General features: G+C 36.3%; 2 protein-coding genes across 5 annotated transcripts in view; one reads left to right on the top strand and one right to left on the bottom strand.

The window, feature by feature from the left end:
• The window catches only part of LOC120479630 (collagen alpha-6(VI) chain), a 38,808-nt gene extending 32,052 nt beyond the window's left edge, over nt 1-6,756 (top strand). For 2 of the 3 annotated variants that reach the window (XM_089116770.1, XM_089116771.1), the window contains 7 exons: nt 198-273; nt 1,005-1,646; nt 2,962-3,052; nt 3,455-3,636; nt 3,819-3,989; nt 5,089-5,130; nt 6,152-6,756. In XM_089116770.1, the coding sequence (XP_088972896.1) occupies nt 198-273; nt 1,005-1,646; nt 2,962-3,052; nt 3,455-3,636; nt 3,819-3,989; nt 5,089-5,130; nt 6,152-6,336 (1,389 nt within the window). In that variant the 3' untranslated portion in view covers nt 6,337-6,756. Of the gene's footprint in view, nt 1-197; nt 274-1,004; nt 1,647-2,961; nt 3,057-3,454; nt 3,637-3,818; nt 3,990-5,088; nt 5,131-6,151 lie in introns of those variants that run through there. The other variant, XM_089116772.1, reaches the window with a different exon arrangement.
• Nucleotides 6,757-8,807: 2,051 nt separating this feature from the next.
• Nucleotides 8,808-21,711, bottom strand: fndc5a (fibronectin type III domain containing 5a). 2 transcript variants are annotated; one of them, XM_039672190.2, is made up of 6 exons: nt 21,406-21,711; nt 15,706-15,821; nt 15,378-15,576; nt 13,618-13,707; nt 12,440-12,614; nt 8,808-10,970 (listed from the first exon to the last, which is right to left on the bottom strand). In XM_039672190.2, the coding sequence occupies exons 1-5, from the start codon at nt 21,473-21,475 to the stop codon at nt 12,475-12,477; spliced, it is 615 nt and encodes a 204-aa protein (XP_039528124.1). In that variant the 5' UTR covers nt 21,476-21,711; the 3' UTR covers nt 8,808-10,970; nt 12,440-12,474. The 2 variants fall into 2 exon arrangements, with proteins under 2 accessions (XP_039528124.1, XP_039528123.2); XM_039672189.2 differs by having other exon boundaries at nt 12,481-12,614.
• Between the last annotated feature and the right edge of the window lie 444 nt (nt 21,712-22,155).

Raw genomic sequence — 22,155 nt, 5'->3', positions numbered from 1 at the left:
GTCCAGACAGAATATGTTCCCACAGAAATCTTCATTTCTACAGAATCTGGATGCCCATGATTAACATGCAAATGTCTCTTAATGGAATTTGGAATTCAATATTTTCCTCAGAATTCTTCAAACAATAAACGCAGTTAATAGTTATTAATGTAATTATCAATAGTGAGTTATCAATTCACCTGAAATGTTTGTCTCAGGTTGACGACACAAGAAGCTACATTATTGTTGACGACGGAGAAGTGAATCGCATTAAACAGTGCCTCGTTTGTTTTGGTAAGCTCCAGTGCAGACACGCACAACATCTTTACTCCAGTCTTCAGTGTCACATGATCCTTCAGAAATCATTCTAATATGATGATTTGCTCCTCAAGAAACATTTCTGATTATTATCAATTTTAAAAACAGTAAGTGCTGCTTCATATTTTTTTGTGAATTCTTTTTTTTTTTTTTGATTCTTTGATAAATGGAAAGTTCAACAGAGCAGCATTTAGTTGAAACAGATAAATTTTAATTTAAATATATAATATAATATATTTTATATATTTTAATATATTATTATATAGTAATATTTAAAATGTCTTTACTGTCATTTTTGATCAATTTAATGCTTGATTAAATGAATGAGAGTCACAGTGGCTCTGTTTGGACCTCCAAAAATCTATAATTTTATTCAAATTCAAAGGCAGAAGCAAGTATCCATTATGGAGAAGTCTATTTCATAATGCATTGTATATTTTCAGTAAAAAAATATCCAGTCACAATGTTGGACAACATCAGAGAAATGTTTAAAAATTCAATTAAAAATCATATGATCCAATGATATATTTTTTGACCAATATTTCTGTGCATTATTGTTTTGTATAGTTATGATGCTCAGAGTTGCTGCTTATGTAGAGTGTTTCACATCAGTCATTTGTGCGGTTCAATAAGGATGCAAACTTAAGAAAGCTGCTTATGTAGGAAGGTTTTATAACATGGATGTCTTTGTGTTGTTTTCCCCCCAGACCGTTGTAACCCAGACCCGGCGTGTGGGATAATTCTACAGCCTCCACCTCTACAGATGGATCTGGACCTGTCTTTGCTGCTGGATGGGTCTAATAACATGAACACTCAAGAGTATGTAAAAGCAAAGGAGCTTGTTCTGTCTCTGTTAGACAAGATCGGAGTGAGCAACGAGCCGAGCCGAGCGGACGGGAAAACCAGGATAGCCGTCTACCAGCAGAGCTCCACATACGGCTCCTCTTACGTCCACGAGGAGTTCAGCTTCACAAAGTTTAAAGATCGCACTATCATGAAGCGGCATATTTCTAGTGCACTGAAGCAAGTGGGCGGGACGTCCCATCCTGAGTTTGCTTTGGAGTGGTTGATTACTAACATTATGCTTAAAGCAGAAAGGCCACGAAGCAAACGGATGGTTGTGACTGTTTTTGGTGAAAACTCTGAGCGCAGCATTGCTCAGCTTGAGTATTTGTCTAAATTATGTAAGTGTCAGAACGTTGTTATGTTTATCCTCATGGCGGGACAGAGATTCGACTGGACCCTGATGCAGGAGCTCACCAACTCTCCTCTGGAGCAACATCTGGTATTTCTGGATGACAGAGAGTACGCCACACGCTTTGTTTACTCCTTCCTGAATATGTTCCACAGTAAGGAATATTACATAAGACCAATGCGATTGAATTCCTCTTTCTCTGGAATTTAAAGGGATAGTTTACCCAAAAATGAAAATTTGCTGTTAGTTTACTCACCCTCAGGCCATCCAAAATGTTGGTGTCTTTTTTTCTTCAGTAGAAATGTAAAGATTTTAAGCTAGTCCTTGGTGATTCATATGATGCAAGTTAATGGTTACCGTCACTTTGAGAGTCAAAATAAACATACTGACGAGACATTGAGGTCTTGTAACTGAGGTTGTAAATAATGTACAGTTTCTTGCACAGACCGATGGTTTTGCTTTTTTAGACCCCAGTGAATCGTCAAGAGTTATGGGTTTCAAAGGGTTAGTTCACCCGAAAAATAAAAATTCTGTCATTAATTACTCGCCCTCACCCGTAAGACTTTCGTTCATCTTCGGGACACAAATGAAGATATTTTTGATGAAATCTGAGAGCTTTCTGTTCCTCCATTGACAGCAACGTCATTTTTGCACAAAAAAGTATTCTCATCGCTTCATAAAATGGACTATTTTAACTATGTCTTTACTACCTTTCTGGGCCTTGAAAGTTGCAATGACCCTGCTGTTAATGGAGGGACAGAAAGCTCTCAGATTTTCTGTCCCGAAGATGAGCGAAAGTCTTACGGGTTTGGAACGACGTGAGGGAGAGTAATCAAAGACAGAGTTAAATTTTTTGGGTGAATTAACCCTTTTAATTTAGTTTTGCCTGTACATGTTTTTTGACTCTCAAAGTGACCTTAACCATTAACTTGCATTATATGAATCACCAAGCACCACGGTTTCAGATTAAAATCTTACTTTATCATATATGAATTTTTTTTAGGCATTTTATCTTATTTGCTATTATAGGCATTATATAAATCACCAAGGACCAGGGTTTCAGCTAAAAAGACAGAAACAAATTTTCATTTTTGGGCGTATTATCACTTTAACAGAGACTAACTTCCTCTTTCATCAAATGAATCACAAATATTTACATCTTAAAAACCATGCTGTAGTGTTTCATCACACTTTAAGTATTATTATTATTTAAAATAATGTTGTTTTTATTAACATTTGAAGTATTTTTATTATTTATTTTTTACATTTAATTTTAATTAGTTTTAGTTTTTTTGTTTTTGTCATTTTCAAAAATCAGTTTTAGTTAAACTATATGAATATGAGAAATGTTACCTACTCATTAAATTCAAGAATGAAAACGAAATGAAAATGTTTTTTCATGGTTTAAGTTTTTATTAATCTTTAGTTAAACTTTTTATTTAGTTAAACTTTCGCTGTTGTTTTTGTAGGAGGAATCTTACCCCGGTCACTGGCAGAGACCCGTGATTGCCGTGGGTTTGTGCCGAGGCCTGTTGAATTTGCACAAGAAACCACCGAGAGGTAAATCTTTGAACATCTAATCACAAAGGTTCGCATATTTTCAAAAGCAGAAGCATGCGTTTGTGTATACATTGTACGAGGTGTGGCAGTCGGTTAAGATCTGGACTCAATTATCCAGAGGTTGTAAGTTTGAATCCCTTCCAGGGTGGTCTAAATATTTTACTGTGTTGACTTTTGAGTCTTTGCATTATGCCAAAAGTGTAGGCTGCTCTTGGCCCCATCTAGAGCTAAGCACATCTGTATTTACTGTTGTTTCTTGCTAACCTGAGTAATCACAATAGCAATAAAGCATTTCTCATGAGCCATATTTTGTTCCAGATGCTGGAACATTGGACATTAATTAGCTTTACAAGACATAATCTGTGCTTTTTAATAAAATTATTCTATTTAAATGTTTTTCAGAGATATTCAGTGGATCGTACCCACTGATGCGCCCACCGAAGAGCTCCTCACAACAGAAGAACCTCTGGAGGAATATGATGCTTATGATGAGCAAAGTACCGAACCAATCGCTGGACCCAATCAACGCGAACGTTTTACAGAAGAGCCCATAGAGGTCCACACCGAGCCTCCGAAAACTAAAGGTGCTGATTTCAGATCTTCCTGGCCTCGTATAATGTAGCTGCTCTTCCTTCTTTGAAGATCTCTGGCGCAGTAGTGTGCATGTATCCTCACACACATTAAAAATGCATTAGCTGTTTTCATGACATAGTTCAGTATTCAGTACCATGGGGAATTAATGGAGCGTACTGTTTGTCTCCAACAGCACGATGTTTCCTTGAAAAAGATTCTGGCCGTGTTTGTGCATCGTATGTGTCCAGTTGGCACTACAGCCAGCAGAGTAAGAAGTGCTTGCACTTTTGGTACGGTGGTTGTGACGGAAATGAAAACCGATTCTTGACAGAAGACGAGTGCTTTAGAGAGTGTGGGTCCGCAGGTAAATTCACCACAGCTTGTTTAATGATATTTTGGCTTTGGTTTGCTAATATTAATTATTTACTTGTATTATTATTATTACATGTCAATGTACAATACATGTATAATTATTATATATGAATATATAACGTGTTAACTATTTTATTAACGCTTTAAACGATTAAAAAATGGTTTAAAATGATTTGCTGATAATTTACTCACCCCCATGTCATCCAAGATGTCCATGTCATTCTTTCTTCAGTCGAAAAGAAATTAAGATTTTTGATGAAAACATTCCAGGATTTTTCTCCATATAATGGACTTCAATGGGAACCAAACGGTTCAAGGTTCAAATGAGAGTTTCAGTGCAGCTTCAAAGGGCTTTAAATGACACCAGACGCTGAATAAGAGTCTTATCTAGCGAAACGATCGCTCATTTAAAAAAAAATTAACTTTTATAAGCACAAATGCTCGCCTTGCTCTGTTCTGTGATGCTTGTTCGTGACTCTCCTGTTCAAACTCGTTCATCAAAATGAATGAATCTTTTTTCGAGTCGTTTCGTTCAAACAGAGCAAGGCGAGGATTTGTGCTTGTAAAACTTAAACTTTGTTATTTATTTTTGAAATGACCGTTGGTTTCGCTAGATAAGACCCTTATTCATCGTCTGGTGTCGTTTAAAGCTCTTTGAAGCTGCACTGAAACTCATTTGGACCTTGGACCGTTTGGACCCCATTGAAGTCCATTATATGGAGAAAAATCCTGGAATGTTTTCATCAAAAAACTTAATTTCTTTTCGACTGAAGAAAGAAAGACATGGACATCTTGGATGACATGGGGGGTGAGTAAATTATCAGCAAAAGTTTTTTTTTCTTTTAAAGTGAACTACTCCTTTTAAAGCATATTGCATTCATGCCTAAATTACATTTAGTGTTTTAAGCATTTCTAATAATTTTTTATCATTTTAATAGATGCATACTGTATGCTTTCTTTCATGTCGGCCTTTTATCTGTTGAGTTTTGAGATTGCATAAAGGATTTTAAGCATTTATAATAATGTATTTCTATTTTCTAAATTAGATGTTCTAACATAGAGTTTTAAGATTGTTCAAATTATTCCCACAGAATCTGAAAATCTTCCACAGGACGATCCCAGCATATACAAGGGTAAAAGAGACATTCACTTGGCAGATATGCCATACCACTGTTTTTATATAATTATAAAACTGACTTTTTGCCACACCTGCCAATGGCCAGTGACTTTACCAGTCATAATTTTTTTTTTTTTACCAGCAAAGAAACATACATTTTACAAATGTTATTCTAGAGCACACTGATTGACTTTTTTTTATCTTTTGTTGTTTAATTAACATTAAAAACATACATCAGCAGGAATATTAGGCTGCTGTCACTTTAAGAGTGAATGCACAGATCCAATGTATTGATGCACATGTTTTCTTTTCTTAACTGTTTATGTTCGCTTGGACATTACTAACTGTGTATACAAGTATGCTTGCCAAGATGGGCATTTTGACTCAATTTTATTTGAATATGTCTGAAGAAGACATGAAATAGAGCTCAATTCAGTATTACGCTCTCTAAAATCTAATTGCGGGCATGCGTTTAGGATGTGTGGGCACAGAAAACTAATTGAGTTCCCTGTTACATCGTCTTGCCCTTGAAAATTTGAATAGGCGAGGCTTTGTACGAAGATGCAGCTCTTGCCCACCAACTGGCCCAACTCCCTAGCGTCGTTCACGTTGATGTGCTCACCACAAGTTTGCATTGTTAAAATTCATAAACGTATTACCAGCCAACTGGCCATTGACACTGTTTCATAGACTCGCCAACACTCGCGTTTTCCACTTGACGAGTGTTGATTTTAAGCCCAAACCATAAAAATAAAACATTTTGCATTTTTAGAATAAAAAAAAACATTCTTTTCATGATGAAGTGTTTATGAGGGGCTTTCTTGATTCACTAAAAAAGTTATGCAAATTAAGTAACACAATTAATCCAGAACTCAATATGCATCAGCAGTGACGCATGAATAACTTAAATACTCATGGCACAACACAATATCAACTTGTACACTGTAGCACCCAGTTAAGTTTGACCGTGGGTGGATTGTGAATAAGGTGCGCTAAAATACCTCATTAAAACTCAGTTTTGTTTTCTTTTTCCTCAGACATTTGCCAGCTTGAGTATGACGCAGGAACTTGCTCAAACTTTGCATTGAAATGGTACTTCAACGTCCACAGTGGTGAATGCGCCCAGTTCTGGTACGGAGGCTGTGAAGGGAACAGCAACCGGTTCCACGCTCAGGAGGACTGTGAGAAACACTGTCTCAGGGCCAAAAAAAGCATCTCCTAACAAATCCAAACTGTGATATCTAAATGCAAAAACCATTTTTTGATTATCAAATGGCAGCCGTAGAGGCAAGTCTTGAAGTTTTCACTAAATGTACAGATGAGTTAATACAGGCCTAATGATTTAACAGCTGATGTGTAGGACCTTAATTTGGAAAATGAAAAACTGCGTTATTAGCAACACCAATAGTTGCAAAATTCAGTTTCACTTCATTCATTTCTCGGATAAACACCCCAAACTCAATGTTGTTGGACAGCTTAAATGAACAGAGTGCAGTTTGGTGCTATTTAAAGGCATCTTCACCTTTAACATAAACCTTTTTTAATCACCTTTATAAAACCTGAATTTCACAATATTCCCTCAGTTGGACTGGCCATGCTTTATTAAATGCAACTGTTAAGTTGAATAAAAATATTATGAAATTAAGAATATGTTGTACTTCATTTCTATTTTAGGAGCCCCTACATTTTGACAATTATAATCAAAGTAGTCTTTAATGCACGTTTCAGGCTATATGATGTTTAATACGCACTAAACAACAAACTGTTTGTTTAACCCTCAGAAACCCAACATTTACAATGCATTCAAGGTTTTATCAGTTCTCACTTGGCCTGGGAATTGAACCCATGGCCTTGGCGTTGCTTGTGATACGCTCCCAAGTATTGATATTGATATTATTTTCCTAAGTGTTTCTGGAAAGCCCCTGGATATAAAATCAGAAAACTGTCAAAATTGGGATTTGAGACTAACTAAACATTGGGAATTGAGAAGAAAATCTTATAGGTCATCCAAAACAGTCAGCAACAGCTGGGAAATCCCAATTTTCCTGCCAAAATGAAAACACTTGATAGTCTGATTGCAAACCATGCAAACGTGTTATTTCATTTCTTGTTGCTTCAGTGAGTCTCTAGGGGTTTAGAGTCCCATGTTAAAAGCTGAAGTGTGTGTTTAGGTGTTCAAATACATCTTCCTATCCCAGTTTAATAAAGAGGCTGCTCATTGCAGAGCCATGGGTTGAGTCTGAAGTCCAGCTCCGCCTCTCTTGATGTCATTTGGAATTAATGGGTGGAGCTAAAGGTCCAATGGCAGACAGTGGGAGTGTAGGTTTGCTATTCTATATCCAGCTTTATGATGCGTCACAGGAAGAGCACAAAATACTTTTTCAATTTTCATTTTATAAGATTTAATGACAATCAACGGGTTCAGGTTAGTGTTGTAAAAGCACACAGTAAAATTGAGAACGTAGTACAGTGATTTCAGTCCGTTAACTTGAATCACACAATGTTATCGACCACCATTAACTGTCCTGTCGGTTTAAGTGCAATCCCGGAGGCCGGTCAGAATCCCCCGTGGTATTATTGCTGATGTGAAGCATGTTCAGCCCTTATTCAGAGAGGAGGATAGTCTCCCTCAGTGACGACGTTGAGAAAGCACAGGGAATGTCCTTAAGCGAAACATATGAGCACTAAACAGAAGTCCTCTGATCGGCAGTCCACAGAGAACTTTCTATATCATTCATCAGCAACAAAAATATTTCTCACGCCACTTAAAATGGCTGAAACCAGGAACGATATCATAACATTCATTCACACAGAACGCGTTTTTACATTTCACTGCGCAACTTTTCCATAGTTGTTCAATGAAAAAACGTACTAGATGGACATCTTTAACCATTTTGCCGTTCTAAAAAAGCTGTTCTCTAGACTTAAAGGAGTAGTTCACTTTTGAAAAACTTCTGCTGATAATTTACTCACCCCCATGTCATCCAAGATGTCCATGTCTTTCTTTCTTCCGTTGAAAAGAAATTAAGGTTTTTGATGAAAACATTCCAGGATTTTTCTCCATATAATGGACTTCAATGGGGTCCAAACAGTTCAAGGTCCAAATGAGTTTCAGTGCAGCTTCAAAGTGCTTTAAACGACACCAGACGATGAATAAGGGTCTTATCAAGCGAAACGATCACTCATTTCAAAATAAGTAAAAAAGTTTACGTTTCTGTGATGTGTGTTCGTGACTCTCCTATTAACGAAAAATGAACAAATCTTTTTTTGAGTCATTTCGTTCGTTGAATGAACCAAATGTTTGAGCTTATAAACCTTAAAGCTTTTTATTTATTTTTGAAATGAACGATCGTTTCGCTTGATAAGACCCTTATTCATCGTCTGGTGTCGTTTAAAGCCCTTTGAAGCTGCACTGAAACTCTCATTCGGACCTTGAACCGTTTGGACCCCATTGAAGTCCATTATATGGAGAAAATCCTGGAATGTTTTTCATCAAAAACCTTCATTTCTTTTCGACTGAGGAAAGAAAGACATGGACATCTTGGATGACATGGGGGTGAGTAAATTATCAGCAAAAGTTTTTTTAAGTGAACTACTCTTAATTACACTCTTTCGTCTTGTTTTTTTTTTTAACAGCAAAAATGCGGTCTGTGTGTAACTGGCCCTTAACAATGTTTAATGTACGCTCAGCCCTACCACTACAATAACTTTTATTAAAGAATAAACACTACATATAGTCTAAGGAAATATTCACAACCAAACTAAAGTATGATAATAGTATAATAGGTATTTTTTGTCAATTCGTCTTTTTAAGTACCATGACATGAGCTCAGGTTTCAAAAGTGTCGTTTTTTTTTGTTTTTGTTTTTCAAAAAACAAACTTCTTTGTACAAGTATCAAGGCAGTATAACAAAACCCCCAACAATATATATATATATATATTTTGTCACATTATCACCCATAATCAAATACACTCTCCTGACATGGAGTGTATTCAGTGAATGCATTTAGTGCAGGCCCTGTATGGCATTTTAAGTGCTTCTTTAATAGTGAAATATTTGGTTAAATGTTGCTGTATTTTTGACTTGGATATATAAATGAGTGTATTCTAGTTCGTTATATATAGTATAAATTTATCTGTTCATATTTAATCGAGAGTGTTCATTAATTTAAATCACCTTATTTTTTTTGTGCCAGAACAAATAACAGATCTGATTAAATTATTCAAGCTTAAACGAACTGAATGAACTTTAGTTTTAGGCTCCTGAATTCCACCTATTTTAAATGATGAGTGTCTTACAGTTTTAAAGTATCTTCCCCAGCACTGTTGGTTTAGTATATCAGTTTTGTTTGTCAAGTATCTCTGCAGGTGTAAACAAGAACACAATCAATAGAAGTAAAATTATCTCCAATATGCTGAAACTAAAGTAAAATTATTCCACAATATTCTTTCATCTCTCTGTCAAATCTTTTTAACCACCTATTCTGTGGATAAACGCTTCTCAATGAAAATGTTTGGGCAACGAAACGCTTGATGAATCCTTGATGTGAAACATTAATATTTCAGACTCTTTATCAGTTAATTTCTCTGATCTTATAGAGTGGGGTCCAAAAAGTCTGAGACCAACAGTAAAATCGTTCATGTGCGATCATGTTTTCTTTAGGGCTGTCAAATGATTAATCGCGATTAATCGCATCCAAAATAAAAGTTTGTGTTTACATAATATAAGTGGGTGCACTGTGTATAATTATTTTATATATAAATACACACTCATGCTTGTATAAATTTAAGAAACATTTTCATGTAGATTTATATATAATTTACTATAATATGCAAATATAAATATTTTATATATAAATAGTATTTTTTTCTTAAATATACATGCATGTGTGTGTATTTATATACGTATATATACAAAATAATTATACACAGTGAGTGCACCCACACATATTATGTAAACACAAACTTTTATTTTGGATACGATTAATCGCGATCAATCGTTTGACAGCCCTAATTTTCTTATTTATTAAATTCCATGTTCTCCAGAATGGTTTGATAATATTGATCAGTGTTATTTCTGTCAGGACCACTATCGTCAAATTAATGAATTATTGTTAATTAATAAAATAACCCTTAGGGTTAACAGAACTAGTCTAAAGTGACCTGCCAGAACTGACGCTACTTTAATAGTTTTTTACTTAATAATAATAACACTGAGCTTCAATGTAAGTCAAATCTGACTGTCTCCTCATGATTAATATCACAAATCTGTCTAGGAATTGTTCAGAATCTTAAATATTTCTCATTCACTTCATTATAACTTTGAGTTATTTCAACTTTATTTCCAGATTTATCTGGTATTTTAAATGTGGTTTCAGACATTTGAACCCCAGTTGCTTCCTACAGATGTACTTTACTATAAAAGCCTTCATCACCATTGGATAGCAGAATGTGGATCATGCCATTTGAGAAAACCAGAGAAAGAAGCAAGGCTCAATGTTTTCCAGTTTAAAAGAGTGGTTCTGAATGCGTGCGCATCTCAGTTGTTTGTAAAGTGATAAAGAAGAGGGTCTTTTCCCCCCTGCTTTTCTTTCAGAGGGTTTTCTCCAGTCCCCGAACAGCCTCGGATTTGGCCTCGTCTCCGAACTGCTGGAGATCCTCGCTGTGCCCGCAGGATCATCCCAGCTGTCATCGGGAATCTTCCAAAACTCCTGATTTCTGTTTTGAGGACGAGCACATGCGGCGTTCTGAAGCCCCACGGTAAAAGCAGAATCCTTTGAAACTCGTAACAATTCCTGTCACACTTTGATAATGTTCACAGATGGCGTTCTATGGTTGTTGTTGTTCTTGGGGAACTGTGGAGATGGAAGCAGATGTCTAACGTTAGTGAGAGGATTCGAGCGTTCAACACAGAACATGGTGGAATAATGGTGAAAGATGCAGAGGTATGGACATATAATTTAACCCTATTCCATGATAATTATTTTTAGCCCTATCACATTTAGTCCAATCCCATGCAAGACGATTGTTGATTATGTATTAGGATTATATTAGGGCTGTGCAAAGATTAACCCTCTAAGGTTGTTTGGCCCAAATGGACCCGAAGAATTTAAATAATGGTTCCTCGTAATGGTCCAAAATTTGGTGACTTTGTTGGTATTTGGTATTTGAACACCCCAAAAAATTGGGGACAGGATGTGAGTAGTCTAAGTGGTTGTAAAAAAAATAGTCACACTTGGGGTGTTCGGGTCCAAATGGACCCGCATGGAAAATGAATGGGAAATTGGTGAAAATACTGAGTTTTTTTGTGCGTACAATCTACAAATCAGCCACGATCTTGAAAAAAAGCACACAACAGTGAAGGGGTGAATCTATAAAACATCAAGAGTGCAAAACAGACACACACACACACACAAACACACTTTTATACACAAACACAACATGTTTTGCATTTTTAAAATGATCAGTTTGTCCACCAGATGGCATCCATCTCATTTCAAAAATTGCTTTTATGAGGCCTAGGCTTGACTCTAAAATGAAATACAGCTTTAAAAAAAATAAAAAAATAAAATTTTTAAAAATATTTTTTCTATTATGTTCAATGGGGGGAAATTTTGTCATAATTATTGCATTAATACTAATTATCCTTTTTTTTTTTTTTAATTTTCTTAAAACACCAAAAAAGAAAAGAAAAAATATTATAAAAAAACGAGTAAAAAAAAAAATCATGATTTTTTTTTTTTTTTTTAAATATGAATCCCGCCCTTTGGGTCCATTTGGACCCGAACACCCCGAGTGTGACTCTGAAACGAACAACCCCAGAGGGTTAATCGCATCCAATCAGCTATGGGTAATTCATGAATGTGACATTGTCCAACTCATTTACATGCCAAAGTTATCACGACAGAACTATAAGGTTATAATCTACTGTACATGTCAGCTAACTCTCTTTAATTTGCAACTACTTGTCAACTAACTCTCATTAGACTAGAGTATTAGTAGATCGGGTTAGTAAAATAAGATGACATGTACTTGCAAAGTTAGTAGTCAGTTTAATGTCTGTTGGAGAGCATCAGAATAAAGAGTTTGCAGATATTAAGCTGGCAGTCTACTAATACTCTAATCAGAGTTAGTAACATAGTTGCAAAATTACTTAGAATAACTTGCCAAATTGCATTATGGCAAGTGCATTTATAGCTAAACCTATGAAAATAAGACTGTATGTTTAATGTTTACTGAGAAAATGATGCTTATATTGTCTTTTTCAGACATGAAACAAAATGTTAATGGAGTTTGGCAGGAGTGATAATTCGGGACGGTTCACCTTTCCAGTGTGGTCTGTCTCTCATAGGGTGGTGGTTATACCTTACTGCGCAGCAGGCCCCCTGATGGATGCTCAGGGGTACTGCATTCTGACGAGTTCTTGGCTTTGTCCTTGTTATTGTTTGGCTCGTTGTCTTTGATGATGTCATACTGGCGGCAGAAGAGCGCGATCACACCTGAAAGAGACAAACATCTTATTGTTAAACGGCAGAGGTGGACAATAACGAAGTACATTTACTTGAGTACTGTACTTAAGTACACTTTTTGAGTATCTGTACTTTACTTGAGGATTATTTTTTTCAGAAAACTTGTTACTTTAACTGAGAGACAAATATCGTACTTTTTACTCCACTACATTTCTGTCAATGTCCTTGAGTAGAAAGTAGTGATGTTAGTCAAGGCATGATTTTTTTCCTTCTCTAAAACGTGATTTTTTTTTTTTGCGGCTGACAGACAGCCAATCAGTGATCACTCCTGTCGGGAAGATTGACGATTTAGTACGATTTCTCTTTACTAGTGATCTGTGAGAGACCGCATCGTTGTCACAAGTAATGTTTTGAAAGTTTTGTTTTCATGTTGTGCTTTTTGTTAAAGCAGTATTGCTGTTGGGCAGTTATACAGTTAAAGTAAAGTACTGTTTATTTTCAATACTGTTCGATATAAATACTGTTTGTTTTCACACGCAATCCGCTCGTTTCGTGTCTTAGGCCATCAATGTGTACTTACATTTACGAGTCATTAAGTCATGTTTAATTTGGACTTCTCTGTGCATGCTCTTTGAGGTGGTGACCATAGACCTCCATTATATGACTGACAGACACGAGCGGTTTGACCTAAAAATATTAAATACTGCGGAAACAAAGACACCTACATCTTGGATGCCCTTGAGGTAAGCTAAAACATACCAAAAAAATTAATTTCAAAGTGAACTATCCCTTTAATTGTTATTATATGATTTCAATGTATTATCATAATCATAAACACAATGGTTTGTAGCACAAACGGTTACTGAAGTCTGAAGTCTTGCACATTCACAGAAAACACTTCCGCGTTGCAAAATAAGGTGGATTGTCTAAAGCTAAAAGATACTCATCCGGACTGTAAAGCGGGGGGAAGTGTAACGTTTTCCATCCTTCATGAAGCAGGGTTCGAGTGAGGTTGTGATGGTCCAGAGCTCACCTGCCCACATGATCAGAACCACCACAATGATGATGATCTCTCCTGCCCTGAGCTGAGCATTCTGCCCAACTTCCTCCATGGTGACTTCGTCTGGCAAGAACACAACCACATCATTAGTGGTATGTCAAATATTTATTATAAATAACGATGGTTTTATAACTATCCCATATTTTATATGATCACATTTTCATTAGTAAATAATACTGAAAAATTCAAAATTATTCAAATCTACTCATAAAGCAGTTTCATATAATTCTGCATCATGTTTGCTGCCTCAATTACATTTTTAGAGTCACTGTAAAATCTTTAAAACCCCGGCCGGTACTATTATATCAGAGACTACTTAAAAATCTCTCAATGTCCCTATGTTGCAGCACTGTAGATAGATTCAAAACATGAGCTAATCACGGGTTATTGATTGACTGGGATGAACTGCATCTTTAATGAAACTAATGGATCTTAAAGATGGTCTTTTAGACTGAATTGGTTTTATTTGTTTATCACTGAGTTGAGAAGTAAAAGAAGAGATGAAATGTCTTATTATTGGTGATTTTTAGTCCAGAAACAGTCTTTATTATTATTAAATTAAGAATTAAGTGTTGCCAAATTAAAGGCTTAATCAGATGTTTCTTCAAGAAATGATGCATTTCTTAGAGTAGTTCAATTTTAAAAACTTATTTAAAATTTTTTTTAAAAATTAACTTTTGCTGATAATTTACTCACCCCCATGTCATCCAAGATGTCCACGTCTTTCTTTCTTCAGTTGAAAAGAAATTAAGGTTTTTGATGAAAACATTCCAGGATTTTTCTCCATATAATGGACTTCAATGGGAACCAAACGGTTCAAGGTCCAAATAAGAGTTTCAGTGCAGCTTCAAAGGGCTTTAAACGACACCAGGCGCTGAATAAGGGTCTTATCAAGCAAAACAACCAGTCACAAACGGCCATCAAAATTAACTAATATTTGAAATGACTAGAAAAAAGATTCGTTCATTTTGACGAACGCGCATCACAGAACAGAGCAAGGCAAGCATTTGTGCTTATAAAACTTAAACTTTTTTATTTATTTTTTAATGATCGATGGTTTCGCTTGATAAGACCCTTATTCATCGTCTGGTGTCGTTTAAAGCCCTTTGAAGCTGCACTGAAACTCTCATTTGGACCTTGAACCGTTTGGACCCCATTGAAGTCCATTATATGGAGAAAATCCTGGAATGTTTTCATCAAAAACCTTAATTTGTATTCGACTGAAGAAAGAAAGACATGGACATCTTGGATGACATGGGGGTGAGTAAATTATCAGCAAAAGTTTTTTTTTTAAAGTGAACTACTCCTTTAATATTTTTTTATAATAAGTAGTCAAATACATCCCTCTTTCTCTTCCTCTCATGATTTATTGAAATATTTGGCCAAGCAAAGATGGCTATATGGTTGTCAAGAAAAATGAATGATAATAGATCAACTGATGTTATTTGAGTATTGAAGTGCTTAATAAAATCCCCTATCAACAGAGAATTATCACAAGCTGATATTGTAGATGATTTGAAGATTTTTCATTCTGGTGGCTGCTTGCAAATCTATATTTATAAATAATGTTTGCTTGTAAAACTACTCTCATATTTGTGTGTATATTTATTTATTTTTCCTCATCAGATCACTCTCTCTCTTTACTTATGTATTGATGTTATAATGATAATAAGCACACTTACAGTATACCCACAGTATTCAGTAGCTGTGTCGTAGTGTGTTTGTGTCAGTACCTTTGCTCTTAGAGGCCTGTGTTTCTGCTTCTTTGGGGGTTTTGAAATGCAGCGGTTCACTGAGGGGACTCGGTCCGCTTATACTGATGGACTGAACGTGCACAATATAGTCCGTATCTGCCTCCAGATCCCACAATGCACAGCTCCTCGTGGTAGTGTTCACTTCTTGGATAAAGCGCAGCATGCGAACGTCTTTTTTCTGTTATGGAGAGATGAAACTAGTATTTAACCAAATGCTTTCTCTTTTGTGAGATGCTTTCTGCTAATGAACGTGAGTGCTGAGTGTGTGACCTTTCCTTTCTCTCTCACTCACACATCTTCTGATTACCTGTTGTGTGATGGCAAAGCCGATGACTGGCTCTCCGTCCGGGGTGTCCCATGTCACCACAGCTGAGCTGCCCTTTAAATCTCTGATGGACACGTTCACCGGAGCAGCCAAACTGTCTGAGAAGAACAGAGAGCCCTTCATTCAAATAATCTTCACAATAGCAGACCTCTGATCCACTTTAAGTTGTTGGTGTTGGAGTATTTCACAATCTGATTTTCACACACAACCATTTCTAGGGTTTACAAAGAATGGTGTGAAGAAGAAACAGAATGAAAACATGGATCCATCATGCCTTGTTACCACTGTGCAGGCTGGTGGTGGTGGTGTAATGGTTTTCTTGGCACACTTTAGGCCCCTTAGTGCCAATTGGTCATCGTTTAAATCCCACGGCCTACCTGAGCATTGTTTTTGACCATGTCCATCCCTTTATGGCCACCATGTCCCCATCCTCTGATGGCTACTTCCAGCAGGATAATGCACCATGTCACAAAGCTCGAATCATTTCAAATTGGTTTCTTGAACATGACAGTGAGTTCACTGTACTAAAATGGCCCCCACAGTCACCAGATCTCAACCCAATAGAGCATCTTTGGGATGTGGTGGAACGGGAGCTTCGTGCCCTGGATGTGCATCCCACAAGATGCTATCCTATCAATATGGGCTGACATTTCTAAAGAACGCTTTCAGCACCTTGTTGAATCAATGCCACGTAGAATTAAGGCAGTTCTGAAGGCGAAAGAGGGTCAAACACAGTATTAGTATGGTGTTCCTAATAATCCATTAGGTGAGTGTATTTCAGTTCTCATATGCGTCCCAGTTCTACGTGTAGGTGTTTGTGTGTGTTTGTTGAATGTTGAAGTGTTCTCGGGTTTGTTGAATGAGTGCCGTGTCCTTCAGAGAGCTCAAGAGCTGTTCTTTCTCTTCTCTACCTACATTGTTTAGACGCCACTATTTCAGACACATTGGGTTAAAATGCTATTTCTAGAAGATAGAGGACGTGGTAATGAAGCCGTTTGGAGGGATGATGTGCGAAAATCTCACCCATCAGTAGGATTTATGGAGGCCTATATGAAAAAAAATAAATTGTATGCATATAAGCCCCTCTATGCCGACATGTCAGGTGATTGACAAAAATTGTTTGTAATGTGTTGCTACAGTGAGCACAGAATCTTTGTAAGTGTAAATGGATTGCGTTCATGTTTTATGCATAGGTCTATGCTATGCACTTTTCCCCAAGCATTTTAATCCTTTATGAACTATATGTGAATATTTGAGGTTGTAGAAATCTTTTGAGAGATTTGTTTGTATATACGAAGAGTTCAGATACAAAAGCCTCTAAATGCCATTTGAAATTTTCTTCTTTAATGATGATTTTTATCAAACTTGTATATTTAAGCTCAGTAATTTCACTTAAATAACAATTAATAGGTAATTATCATTGCCATTTAAGTGAAATCACTGAACTTAAATATACAAGCTTGATAAAAATTATCATTCTAGAAGAAAATTTTAAATGGCACTTAGAGGCTTTTGCATCTGAACTCTTCATATATATATATATATATATATATATATATATATATATATATATATATAAATTATCCCTATTTTGTCTTCAATAGCCTGAATGCATTAATACCATGATCAGAGATAGTCCGACTCATGAATTCATGATAGTCCGACTCATGAATGACTCTTATAAACAAATACTCAATGTCAAACTTGAATCGTTCTAAACACTCTCTCATTGAATCCGTAAGTGGTTCTTGTCTTGCTAAACAGCAAGCCGATATTTTTAGTATTTAGAAATGTTACTTACTGCGTACTGAAAAATTGTTTCCAATCTGAAACTGCTAGTAAATGTCATGAACAATTACAAAGAAACAGCACATTGAATTAAACAAGACATTTTTAAGTAGAAAGATTAAAATAGCATTTTCTTGTAAAACTCTTAATTTAGTTTTTACCGTGTGTATACATAAGGCTCGTACTATGCTTTTTTACGTCTGATATTCACAAACCTTTTTTAGTGTGTAATGTAATTTAAATAATTCCCGGCCTAAGGCATACGCAACATAAAGGGGCGGGGCCTGGTTGAGTTAACAGTGAAACTGTCGGTTTTGGTGAGGGACACTTGAATTGTTGACCAATCACAACACACTGATCCAGCCGACCAATCAGAGCACACTGCGCTTTTCAAAAGGAGGGGCTTCATAGAGACAGGAACTATACAGGGGCCAAATATGGTCACAAGTTCTGTTGTTACCAATAGAGTTCAATGGAACTTGTGACCATTACTGACAGACTGGAAATAGAGGTGCCAATGTCGAATATGTAAAAAATCATGTTTGTTTTGAACATCTAAGCATGAAAACCTTTTCTAGTTGTAAAAACATAATAGAAAGGGACATAATAGGTGCCTTTAAAGAAAGAGAGAAAATTCCCTAAACAGTTTTACCACTTTCTCTTGGACCATGATTCTCTTCAAACTGAAAAATGACCATGGAAGTGGCAGTTTATGCTAATGCATGCTGAAAATGTGTACATGCATTTGTCTTCTGACAATATTTAGAAGATGACGCATAAAATCAAGTTTTTGTAGCTAGAAGCATCTGTCGAGTATGTTTCGGCATAATAGCTCCCTAAGACATAGTTGATGGTGCATCTGTTTGCTGCTTGTAGTATATAGACTCCCCTATAGGCTGTAGAAAGGCATTCTGGGAGCAAAAACATTCACATGCTGTTGAATTATAAATGAAGCACACCACATGGATGTAGAAGACGGGCTGGAACACATCAACCTGGCACTTAATTCATTCACTTTATTGGGATTTGTACGGACATTGATTCAGAAATCGTTAAATTGAACATATGGACATCTGGATTTAATTCTTTACAAAACATTATTTTTCAACACTTTAAATTAATAATGATTTTTGTGTTTTTTGAATAATTAGCCATGCTTATGGTGATGTTATGTATTCTATTCTGGTAAACTCTAGGTTGTTTAATTGAATCTCCTTACAAAATCAACTGAGACTGAAAATAAAGAATGACTCAATCTAGAAAACAGATCAAGATGATTGTAATAAAGGAGGAATAAAATGAAGGGAGGCTTTGGAGTGAATAACTAATAATGTTCCTCTGAGGGTTTTGATTTTCATTTTGTTCAAAGCCTCGCTGATTTCTTTTGAGTTAATGCAACTGTTTTACACAAAATGAATAAGCCAATGAACAAGCCACATACCGTGTGAGGGCAATTTCATAGAAATGAAACAGTATAGTTCATTAGCTGTAGGCTATTTATAGTTGTCAAGAAATGCTGCAATATGAAGAAAAATGTAAGGAAATATAAGAAAATGTGCCTTTTCAACAGATACTGTAAAACTAGTTGTCATTGCAGTACGAGTGAGTGTGTGTTTCTGAGGGAAAATGCGTATTTTAACTTTATATGGCAACAAGTTTGTGTTGATAGCCATGCATGAACGGTTTATGGAAGAGATTCACCACAAATTCTCCTTTTGTGTTTCACAACACACTGGTTTATGACGAGACATGAGGGTGAGTGAATAATGACACAATGTGCATTTTTGGGTAAACTAATCCTTTAAAGGCATAGATACACTCTCAGAAAAAAGGTACAGAAGCTGTCACAGGGGCTGTACCTTTTCAAAAGGTAAACTTTTGTCCATTTTATGTACTAATATGTACATATCAGGTGCTAATAAGTACATTTTAGGTGTTAATATGTACATTTTAGGTGCTAAGATGTGCATTTTAGGTGCTAATATGTACGTTTTAAGTGTTAATATGTACATTTTAGGTGCTAATATGTACATTTTAGGTTCTAATATGTACATTTTAGGTGCTAATATGTACCACTGAGGTACTAATATGCAGCCTTTGGGTATAAAAGTGTACCTTTTGAAAAGGTACAGCCCCAATGACAGCTTTTGTACCTTTTTTTCTGAGAGTGTAAGATTTTTTTGCTACAAGAGGGCGCAGTTTACAACAATAACAACGGTGTATGTTGATGACGCAGTGATGAGCTGAATGATGGGACTTGCTGTCAAGCAGATAGATCTAATAATGTTTATGGATGAGTGCAAACATTCATGTTTTTAACATTACAGTGGTATGAAGCAGGTCGCGAGACCGATAACACGCGAGTCCCGCTGATATAAGGACATTTAATTCTACCGAACTACCCGCAAGTGCTGGATTACTCACACAGGTCAGTTTATTAGACGAATTAAACTTGTGCGGTAACGCAGCGCTGCTTCACTTGGTCTAACATTACACTATCACACTAAACGGCATTTAAATGTGTGTTGAAAGATATAATGTTATACTACGCGTTAGTTCGTTTGCTATACAAAATTAGTATACCATACCGACCATATTCTAACATTTCATCATGTAGTGCTAACATTATATAACATTGATTTGTTTTATATACATTTGCTCACCTGTCTAATAAAGCTGTCAAGTCATAACTCGTGAAGCTCTGTCAAGTCCACGTTAGTCGCGGACGCTAGCTCTCGGAATCTCAAAAACGCAACGCTGATATTGATCCTCTTTTTAGTTCTGCTTGTTTGTCCCAAAGTCTGCTTGCCATGGTCTATGTTTGAAAGAAACAAGAACTGCGTACGACTAAACGTTACGCACTACGCAGTTGTCCACGTCTGTCGCCATGGTTACGTCATCGCTATGGCAGTATGAACGTAAACCGAGGATAGCGCGAATATTGCGTCATTGACAGGCAACATTTTTTTTTCTGGGACAGCCACTTATTTAAAATTGAATTCTCTGAAATAAAAATAAATCTTTGGAGACTTTTTGGGATATTGTAAGTGTACAACTGCAGGAAAGTAATTTTTGGATATTTTATTACAAAATTCTTACATATTGTACCTTTAAGCCGTTAATCACATCATATTATTTTTACTGTGCTTTGACCTGAATTGCTCAGCCAAGTCCTTGGGCCTTTATTTTAGCATTTTCTCGTCTTCTCAGCCACACTTTCATTTCAGTGTTAAATGCTTTTCCCTAAAGTAAACTTGCAAAGTATTTTCTACTGAAAGCTCAATCTCCTGTCACTGGAGCCTCTAAAAGCATCAAGGAACTGATGGTTGCAGCTGCCAGAAGACAGTTTCCATCCTGATTCATTGCTTTTCCCACTTTACTAGCGGTTGAATATGGTGCATTAAGATATAAAATTTATAGCCCATTACGTAGAAGTAGGTTGTGGTAGTTTGGATTTATTATTTTGCTGGTTCTGGCCGCATTAGAGGAGGCTTCTTTATGGTGCAGTATTAATGTGTCCTGCTTAAATTAGGTGGTGACAGCATCACTTAAGCATCTATCACTTGTGTCTTTCTCTAATTGCACTTTGAAGAGATTTGCATGCCAAATCATCTGAAAACTATTTTAAAAATATATGAATATATTTAATATTGAATACTGCAATAAAAAACTATATTCGTAATTTCAAATAGCCTAAACAAGACACATTGTCTGCTGTGTTTTGCGGTGCTTTATATTATTTTCCCAGGCTCTCCACATCACATCATTAGGCTACACATGCCACATGTGCCCACAACTGTATTGCAATGCCTCATCGGATGTCATAATTAATGGGATGTGCAACAGTCCCCAGAAATGCATTATTTTTAATGGAATGAAATCTTGTAAACTTACCAGCCAAGACCCACGACACCCCGAAACAGCTCAGAAGGAGCATCGATGTGGGCATGAAGACCCTCCTCATCCTCTCCACGCTGGCAGGATGTGGATGTCTCGCATTCACGTCGATGTCTGAAGCTCTGTGTTTCGGCTCCACACACCAGCTCTGCTTCAGTTACATCGTTCAGCAGCGGATGTTCATATGAACACATTTAAACGGAGACATTCCTCGTCTTTGCGATGTTTTTTCATACGGCTGTGTAGCAGGCAGACTGACTGACTGACTGACTGACTGAAGGAGAATGTGGAGAGCCTGTAGCATCTCTCTCTCTCTCTCTCTCTCTCTCTCTCTCTCTCTCTCTCTCTCTCTCTCTCTCTCTCTCTCTCTCATCGGCACACACACACACACACACAATTTCACACTTTGATTATGCGTCTCTCTCACATTCGCGATTTCAATATAGGTGCTATGAGTCATCGGTAATTTTTTCCATTGTGATTTGGTGCTATGATTAATTTGAATATGGCTACTAGATTTTTTAAAATTTAAATATTTTAATTTTATTTTAAAAGTAGGCCTAGCCTATAGAAAAGTGTTAACCCCTTTTCCTCATTTACATGCACACCATTTTACAATCAAGATCTTTATTATGCTTATGGCGTAATTCATATTCATGCCCAATTCATATAACTCTTTCCTTGCCAGCTTTAATTAAAAAAAAAAAAGTTGCCAGCATTTTCGAACATTTGCACAAATGTTTCATG

This window comes from Pimephales promelas, chromosome 11 (genome assembly GCF_988280905.1).
Source record: "Pimephales promelas chromosome 11, fPimPro1.hap1.1, whole genome shotgun sequence".
NCBI lineage: Eukaryota > Metazoa > Chordata > Actinopteri > Cypriniformes > Leuciscidae > Pimephales > Pimephales promelas.
Note: the sequence above shows the minus strand (reverse complement) of the source record. Positions and strands in the feature narration are given on the sequence as shown.